Source organism: Saccostrea echinata, unplaced genomic scaffold (genome assembly GCF_033153115.1).
Source record: "Saccostrea echinata isolate AGI-Se365-2 ecotype Australia unplaced genomic scaffold, CSIRO_AGI_Sech_v1 ptg000038l, whole genome shotgun sequence".
NCBI classification, from domain to species: domain Eukaryota; kingdom Metazoa; phylum Mollusca; class Bivalvia; order Ostreida; family Ostreidae; genus Saccostrea; species Saccostrea echinata.
The window spans coordinates 760,864-770,931 of NW_026889787.1; the positions used below are offsets into that span (position 1 = coordinate 760,864).

A 10,068-nucleotide genomic window follows, 5' to 3' on the forward strand; every position below is an offset into this window, starting at 1 on the left:
AATTCAAGAACATTGCATTTTCCCAAAGCTTGTTTTCCAATACCTGGATTCTCAAAAAGAAATTTTGTGATAGGAAATGAAAGCACTAAGTCTCTACTCTATTTTGATGTATGAAATGGGATAGAGGTTGATAGTCGATTAATTGATATAAGGATAGGGCCATTTTATGCATAAAGTGAACCTAGCTCTTTTTCACTAAAAAATACCTTGGCCAGTAAATCATTTATTTATAAAATCAACAAATGAATATAAATCGAAATATTTATAATATTTTTGAATTAAGAGGAATTCTTTGAATATCTCTAAAAGAATTAAGAATGTATATTTTTTAGCTCACCTGAGCTGAAGGCTCAAGTGAGCTTTTCTGATCACATTTTGTCCGTCGTCCGTCCGTCCGTCTGTCCGTCTGTCTGTCTGTCTGTCCGTCCGTCTGTAAACTTTTCACATTTTTGACTTCTTCTCAAGAACCACTGGGCCAATTTTGACCAAACTTGGTACAAAGCATCCTTGGGTGAAGGGGAATTTAAATTGTTAAAATGAAGGGCCAAGTCCCCTAACAAGGGGAGATAATCAAGAGAAGAAAAAAATAGGGTGGGGTCATTAAAAAATCTTCTTCTCAAGAACCACAGGGCCAGTAAAGCTGAAACTTATATGGAAGCATCCTGGGGTAGTGTAGATTCTAAATTGTTCAAATCATGACCCCCGGGGGTAGGGCGGGGCCACAGTAGGGAATCCAAGTTTTACATTGAAATATATAGGAAAAATCTTAAAAAATCTTCTTCTCATGAACCACTGGGCCAGAAAAGCTGAAACTCAAATGGAAGCTTCCTGGGGGTAGTGTAGATTCTAAATTGTTCAAATCATGACCCCCGGGGGTAGGGCGGGGCCACAAGAGGGAGTCCAAGTTGTACATTGAAATTAATAAGAAAAATCTTTAAAAATCTTCTTCTCAAGAATCACTGGGCCAGAAAAGCTGAAACTTATATGGAAGCATCCTGGGATAGTGTAGATTCTAAATTGTTCAAATCATGTTCCCCAGGGGTAGGACGGGGCCACAATAGGGAATCCAAGTTTTACATTGAAATATATAGGAAAAATCTTAAAAAATCTTCTTCTCAAGAACCACTGGGCCAGAAAAGCTGAAACTTATACGGAAGCATCCTGGGGTAGGGTAGAATCTAAATTAGTCAAATCATGACCCCCGGGGGTAGGGCGGGGCCACAGTAGGGAATCCAAGTTTTACATTGAAATATATAGGAAAAATCTTAAAAAATCTTCTTCTCATGAACCACTGGGCCAGAAAAGCTGAAACTCAAATGGAAGCTTCCTGGGGGTAGTGTAGATTCTAAATTGTTCAAATCATGACCCCCAGGGGTAGGGCAGGGCCACAATAGGTATATTAAAAGGGGGAAATCTGGTAAAGAACAGCATGGCCAAAGTTACTCAGGTGAGCGATGTGGCCCATGGGCCTCTTGTTTTATCTTTTGCAATGCATAATTAAGTCAAACTGATTCAATGCATATGCGCGGTTTTCTGCGCAGTGGCGCGAAATTTCGAATTAGGTCCGTCGTCCTTAAGAATATACAGGAATCATCTTGAAAAAATCTTCTGCTCAAGAACAGCAAAGTCATGATTTGTCATATTATTACAGAAGCATCCTCAGGTAGTGTAGATTCAAATTTAGGGCGGGTAGGGTGGAGGCACAATGCGCTATCAAAATTTTACATAGGAATACATAGGGAAAATGTTTAAATTCTTCTGCTCAAGATCAGCAAAACCACGATTAGTAATATTGATATTGAAGCATCCTGTGGTAGAGTAAATTTACGTTTGACCCCCCCTCCCCCCCCCCCGTAAACTTTTCGAGACTGAACTAATTTCTGCATTTTCCTAGCGATGTGGCCCATCTTGTTTTTATTTCTCTCAACTAGATTGGAACGCCCATCCCGACCTTAAATAACACCCTAGCGTGCGACTTGGTTTTGTATTTACGCAGGAACAAAGCTTGTCATCACTAAATGTTATAGTATTAGTAATATAAGTGTTTTCTTAAAGATTTTTTAAATATATTTGAAGCATTTTGAGAAGGACTATTAGTATTTGTTTATTTTAGACTACTTCGTATTCTGGATAAAGTCTATACACACCTACTGTGGTTCTGACAATGTCAACGATCCAAAGCCCATAGTTCTGATTGTAGCTACCCATTGGGAAGAAAGAAACAGACAGTTTAAGGTGGGCATATTTCTTATAATGAAACTATCATTCAAAAGACAGCATCATATGGATTTTTTTTTCTCATTTAAGTCAACTTTTTTTCTTTTAATTACATGTTGCAAAAGAATCATCAAGTGATCTTTAATGCAAAAGATAAAATTATTTTTTCTTTAGCACTTATTAAATCAATGTTATAAGCCAGGTATCTTTGAGATATTGGTATATTATTATTACAGGCATTTGAAGGCCACTTTTTTATACTATCATGTTAACAGAATCAATTTCCCTCTATGTTTGTGATCGGAAGGTTTGTGTCTTGTGACCTAAGTCGATAAAAAATAGGTAGCAACTGTTCCTTCGCCAAGTGCTAGGAACATTGGAGTGAAAGTTGCAGGTCTTTCTGATGAGACCTTAAGGTAATGATCCATACCACGTAAAATAACGTTATATGACGTTATTCACGTCAGTGACGTTATTACGTCAGTACGTGCCCGACGCTTATTCTATCAAAATGGCAGACGCCAATATCATTTACCGTGATAAGAAAGGTAAATTAATTTCCAAAATAAAAGGCAGAAAAACTACGATGTACGGTTATTTCCGGAATGCATGATCGAAGGAGAGTTTAATTTTAGATGCTTTGTCAAACCGAAAGTTGATTGAAATGATGGAAGGTTGACTCGAGTACAAGATAACAAAAAGACTTCGACAATCAGGTCGCCTTTTTCTTGTCTCTGTAAGTTGAAGAAATACAGAGTAACAAATAAATGGTTCTCTTGTCGAATGTCATTATCGTTTGCTTACATAACCAACCACGGCTAAGTATTGACGTATATCAGTATACTTTGCTTCAATATTCCGACTTTAGAATTTCTGTTTTTCTCTTCTTGATTGTTGGAATTATAACATCGTCCTCGAAAATCGTCCTCAGAGATAGACTCAGGTTTTGAAAAAAAAACTGAGTAATGGAAAACTTGATTTGCAATATATAAAAGTGCACAAATATAAATGTTCTGTTATTTGGTATCCTTGCACTGAATCATTGAATATTTCTTGATAAAAACAGTAAATTTCATCTAAAGTAGGAAAGGACATGCATTTTTTTTTTACATGTATATTGTTTCCTTAATAGACACAACATACTGAAGATTTTGAAAAATACTTTTTAAAGCTAGTGCACATTAGCCTTACCCGTTTTGTTGTGCTGTGGCTAGTGTATTAGTGCACCTGTAGACCATTATTGTTTAATATATATATAATTAAATATCAAATTAACAATGGAGAAATTGCATGGCTGGACCAGGGATCGAACCCAGGACACCTGTTTTACTATATTAGATCTAAACAATAATGTTTCATAAGTGATATTAACTGACTTGGCAAACCTGTCTGAGTGTCTTAAATATTTCATGAATTGTATACGTTTCCTTATAAATTCATCTCTTTCTCCACTAGGTATATCTAAGCAAATTTTAAAAAAGTTTCCGAATTGTTTCTGAATTGATGATCTAGATTAAATTACAAATGTGTCATCTACATATAATTAATGAGAAAAATGTCAGAACAGACCCAGGGGTCTATATCGGAAAGGGGGGGGGGGGGTCCTGTCCTCAAGCACCTGTGAATGGTATAATATATTACAGTAGATACTAGTAGCTAATAGGACAATGGGGATCCCTAGTGTACTATTCTAGATCATAATTTTATGTATAATTATAAGTGTGGTCGGACTTGAACCCACAAATCTCAATATATGACAGTAACAAAGAAGAGATTAGATAATAAATAGGAATGGTATGAGATCATAGTGGGTAATTTAAAAAAGAATAAGTAAAAAGTGTGATGAAGGGATAAAATTTCAATCAGATAAATTCAACTCTCTTTGACATTCTGAGGGCTTATAATGTTATAATTATATAATTAGGTTGTTCATGCATGGTTCTTAATCATTAAAAAAAAAAAAAAAACAATAAAATATGACTTCATTTTGATTTAGATTTCATGGATTTATGTCAAGAGTGTGATTTTTTATTTGAATGAAAAATTATTAATATCTCATAAAAGTTATTTCAAAAGAATAAAAATGCTTTATTTAAGGCAGAATTTATGGCAGTGTTTTGTTTCTCGGAAGCAACTTTCATCAATTTTCATTTTATTAAGTAAAAACCATTTAGTTTGATGATTTTTTTAAAAATTATTTTTGAATATACAGATATTTATCTGCACTTATTATTATTATTATATTAAGATATCATTCAGCATAAAAATTAAAATACAAAAATTAAAAATCACTACAAGTGCATTTGTTTGACCCCTATATACTTCACACTAAAGAGTTCATATTCCATGGTACCATCATACAGGAAGAGTGATCTGCCGTCAGATCAAACTTAAATCAAAATCTACATCATATTACTCTATATGAGCTCAAGCATTTTTAACAATTTATTAAGCGAAGAATAATTATTTGCATGTATTTTCCATCGTTTAAATAGGCAACGGTGATTTGTGTTTATTAATACTGCACTATGATCTATCTTTGATTTTTTTATGCCCATATATTGACTTGTAAGATTCGGGGGTATATAGTTTTTGCCCCGTCTGTCTGTTAATTTGTTTGTCCACAAAAACTTTAACCTTGCCTTTAACTTTTGATTGGTTGGAGCCATAATGGCTGTAATATTTCACATGTATTCCTTGTAACAAAACTTTTCTTTTGGTATAAATATATTTGACATCTTGACCTTGTCCTTAGAGTTTGACCCCCTTTTGCAAAAAATTATAAACAGGACACCTTAACAGGGATGGGCAGAGCATAGGGAGTTACGGTATAAAATTTCATTGCAAAGGCCCAAAAGCTTCTTGGAATATTGCTCAGAAATGAAATTTTTACACACAATCAGAATGTATGACCTTGACCTTTGAACCTCAAAATCAATAGAGTTCTTCCTTAGGCCATAGGGAGTTGTGGGATAAAATTTCAATGCAAAATCTCAAAGGCTTCTTGAGATATTGCGCAGAAACAAAATACCTTGACCTTTTGACCTCAAAATCAATAAGGGTCTTCCTTGGGCCACAGAGAGTTATTAAGTAAAATTTCATTGCAAAAGCTCAAAGGCTTCTCAAAAGTGTTACAGACAGACAGAAAGACAGACGGACAGATGCACAGACCCAAATTAATATCCCCACTTTCAGTGAAAGCAGGGGACAATTATAACAGGTTTATTTTGTGCATGTTAAACTTGGTTTTAGATACTTGTAGAAAAATAACATAACCTACCCAGTGATGACTCAGATCTTTAACATAACCTACCCAGTGATTACTGATCATTACTCAGATCTTTCTTTTCCTATACAAATATTTTTTTTGATATCATATTAAGCTAAATATTATATACATTTATTCTGCACTGTGCAACACAATTCCTTCCAAAAGGAGGTCCGGTTGACCTCAAAATTTACACAGATCTGGAAAGGACACATACTTAGTTAAAATTCTGAGAAGTTTCACAGAAATCTGTAGCTTCGTTATTTTCAAAGCATGGTATGGATCTTTACCTTAAAAACCGAGGCCACGTGTCACGGTAGGCGTTGACTCGATAAAGAACCCTCACTGCTCAATGGCCCTGAGTGTCGAGTGAAGGTCTAAATTTGAAACCTTTAACCGATTTATGGTGAGATCTCTATATGAGAAAGAAAATGTCGAATGGGACATAAAACAACACACAATCAATTAATCAATCAATCCATGTTGATCACTAGTAAACATGAAGATCAATGTCATTAAGTGCATTTTTGGAAGGCTTTTTAATTGTAACAATTCAGAAGCTTTTTCAGGGGGAGAAGAATTGTTCTTAACAACGGATACTCATAATTAATTCCAAAAGATGTAAAAGAAAGCAGAAACAGTCAAAATGATATAATCACTTAAAAACTAATAGAAAGAAAATGTTTTATCACTGCAGGATAAAAAGGAATTGATGGAAAGCATGCAACATCAATTTCCAAAGTCATCTAATTTATCACTTTACATCAGAGACGATGAAGTTTACTGTACAGAGTTTGCTACACCTCTCCATGATTTGGAAAAACGTCTCTTCAACATAGCCTCCGATCAAAGATGGAACAAAAACATTCCAGTAGAATGGTCTTATTTTGGAATAGAAATCAATCAGAAAAAAATCTCAGAGCGAATCATGAAAATATCGGAAATAATTACGAAAGTTCCAGAAACTACTGCAAAGGGACAGAAAGGTTCCGATGGAGCTGAAATGGGAAAACATGATATGCTGCGTTATTATCATGATGCTGGAAAAGCTCTATATTTTCATGAAAATGGTTTGAAAGAAGAAGTAATTATTGACGTGCAATGGTTTATAGACGCTTTTAAGCATATCATCACAGACGAGGTACATTTCAAAGGTATTCCTGTAATTCAAGGGGACTGGGATGAATATTACAAAACAGGAAATCTGCGAGACCGACTTCTCATAGAGATCTGGAAACACAAAGATGGGGAGTTGTATGACAACCTTTTTAGAGGCGAGTCTTTTGAGCAAGATAAACGATATGTACAATATCACAAGGAATCACTTCTAAACTTTATGCAAAGACTTGGTTTACTGGCTGTTGGTTCAGAATCACACTATGTTCCGTGCATGAATCGTAAAGAAATAGAAACAGAACTTCTAGATTTCATCAAAGAATCTGAAAGTAAATCATCTGTTCTTGTGTATCAATTTGATTTTCTGCCATTTTTCTTGTTTTTCCGCCTTGTTGTTGCCTGTATGCAAGAAGATGGCTGGAATGTCCTACGAAATCAAGGAACATCTTGCCTCTACAAAAACGCTGCTTTGTTTTCATGTATGGAAAACAACTTCGTTTTATCCGTCACAGAAGAATCTATACAACTTCAAGTATTTTGTCCGATACCAGGAATTATTTTGGAAACGGTAAAAACATACAGGATTCAAGGAAGAATAGAAAAGATGTTAAATGATTTAGCAGGAACATTTCATAGAAAAATACAGTTTGTCAGAGGCTTTAGATGTCGAATGGACAAAGAAAAAACGATTTCTTTCGATATAAAGGGGCATTTCTTGCCAGAAAAAGACATTCCAAAGGAAGACCTTAAATTGTTGTGTCCTCTGCATTCAATTAATGATCGGCATTTCATTGATACCGCTGAATTTACTAGATACTGGAAATTATAGACAAAAAAAGATATATACCAATTGGAAATAAGTTGAAGAATTACAAAAGTTACATTTTCTTATATTTCAATATGGTTGGAAATTATACATTTTGTTTACATGAATGAAAAATTCAATTAGTTTTTTTTTCTTCTATTTTGTCTAAAGTCTAAAAAAAACTTCTTAAACGCCTTACAATTTTTTTGTCATTCAACTGAGAATGAAAACATGCTTAGAACGTACATTTTATATATATATTGTCGTGTGACATACAGTGTATTTAGAATATCATTAGCAAACAAATCTCCTATTACTTTTCACTCTATAAACACGCTGTCCTTTGTAATTTTTAAGTCTTCTAAATCAGCCAAATGTGCTTACCCTTGTATGCTTGAACTCTTTGTTATTCTTATTTACTATTGTACAGAAAGTATTTTCATTAAGGTAAAATCTGCCTGTGTGCAATGAGTAAACTCGGAACTGAAAAAGAAAGCTATAATGAAAAATGAGTATTTTTTACAAATAAAATATGAAACGCTTGCACCAGCGTGTATGCTCACTCTTCTAATTATACAGCACGTATAAAAAGGGTTTTGTACGTAATCTATATTCATATATCATTCTCATAGTTGTTATCGTAAGTTTTATTAAAAAGCTGCTTTCGCTTTTGATAAACACTCGTAAAATATAACAAAAAAGTACGACTTGAGAATGGTTGGCGAATCTAAGATACTGCAATTTTTAATAAAAATTACAACAAACAATCATTTAATAAATGATTACATTGACGTCATTAGCATAATGCATTCATATATGTTTAGTACAAATAAGACAATAAAGAAGTAGGTAAGGCATTTTGCTTCATTGTGCCCTGAAAATTTTTAAGTTTTCAAGAAGATTTGAAACTGGCTTAAAAATTATTTGAGTGCTTGACTGTGATAAATCATGAAAGAATACGGCATGAAGGATGAACAATTCTGGAAATATGACGTCATTAATTTAATACATTTTCTATTTCAAACAGAAAAAGCCCCCAAAATAACCAATTTCAAGGGTTTTTTCCCTCAAGGAAATAGCGTCCACAGCCGTCGCCCACTTTAATTCTGGGATATCTTGTCCAAATTCTTTAAAACATCATATTTTTAAAAATCTTTGTTGGTGATGCATGTGGTCTGTATTACCTGAAAGAAAAAATTCCAGCAGAAATTGATGTCTTTCGGCAACTTTTTAAAGAAAATACGGGAAAATGCAGAAGTTCATGATGTCAAAAATAGCATTTAGGGGGTAACGTGCGAGAAAAAAATTGTATGATCTTCACAATTAGCATTTAGGGGGTAATGTGAGGGGAAAAAAATTGTATGATCTTACTGTATGATTATCAACAATTCAATTAGCACAAGTTTTATTTCTTATATCATTTTCATATATAAGAAAAACACAGGGCCAGATATGTACTGAAAACGTATTTTGTTATTTGTTTTCAGATTCGCAATTGTTCTATAGCCTTTTAAAAAATAAAATAAAGATATTTAATCATTATTATATATCTAGTGTATCTGTCCTTATATAAGAGTTTGGACTTCGCAGGAGGTAACTAAACGAATTTTTTTTTTTTTTTGGTATTGTTAACAAGGCTGAGGTTAGTTGACATGTTATCATAGAAAGCATTGTCCGCATATTTGAAACCATAGAAACTTACTAATATACCATTTATAGGTCACCTAAGTCACTCGGGTGACCTATTGCCATCCGTTTTCGTGCGTCGTGCATTAACATTTGACCATTTTTAGCTTCTTCTCTGAAACCGCTCAACTAATTTCAACCAAATTTTGTATATAGCATCTATGGGTGAAGGGGAACAAACATTGTGAATTTCATGGTCCCTGCCCCCCTGGGGCCTGAGGGGTGGGGCTAAAACCACCCAAAATAATGCAATCTTTAAAAATCTTCTTCTTTACTCTTGGACATCAAGCAGTCAAACTGTTATGATGCATGTAATAAGCATTGAGCCCGCTACCAAAATTGTGAAATTCATGGCCCCAGGGTAAGGGGTTTTGATGCTAGGATGGGGCTATATAGATTATATAGTGAAGTGCATTATTTCTTTGAAAATCTTCTTCCCTGCTCCTGGGTACTAAGTAAACTAACCAAGTACATAGTTGTGAAAAGCAAGAGTGCTTCTTCCAAAATTGTGAAATTCATGGCCCCAGGGTCAGTGTTTCTGGTGTTAGGGCGGGGCTCTGTTGATTATATAATGAAAATGACTTAATTCTTTGATAATCTTCTTCTCTACTCCTGGGTATTAAATAAAGTAATTATGTACGTAGGAAGGGTGATCATGCCCCCTTGGACTTTTCACAGATACTTTAAGACAATGGTATAATGAATTGGTAATGAATTACGTTAAGTGACTCCTGGTCTCCCAAATGACATATCATACCACAATAGGCTACCTTATCGATATACCTCCTGTCTCCTTGTTGTTATAACAGAACAGGTATTCCCCTTGAATATTAATGGAAGGGAGATGCTGAACTCGAATCACCACCCCACAGATCTGCAAATGGGGGAACAAAACTAACTAAACAAAGACTTACCAAAAATAGACCTAGAAAACACAGACTCCATGAAAATTTTTTCTAAGAATCATATACATATA

At 34.3% G+C, this 10,068-nt stretch overlaps 1 protein-coding gene across 1 annotated transcript in view; it reads left to right on the top strand.

Annotated features, from left to right (window-relative positions):
• The window catches only part of LOC133200274 (uncharacterized), a 40,609-nt gene extending 32,965 nt beyond the window's left edge, over positions 1 to 7,644 (top strand). The window contains exons 6-7 of the mRNA XM_061336086.1: positions 2,114 to 2,235; positions 6,183 to 7,644. Coding sequence (XP_061192070.1) covers positions 2,114 to 2,235; positions 6,183 to 7,430 — 1,370 coding nt within the window. The 3' untranslated portion in view covers positions 7,431 to 7,644. The remainder of the gene's footprint in view (positions 1 to 2,113; positions 2,236 to 6,182) is intronic.
• The last annotated feature ends 2,424 nt before the right edge of the window (positions 7,645 to 10,068 follow it).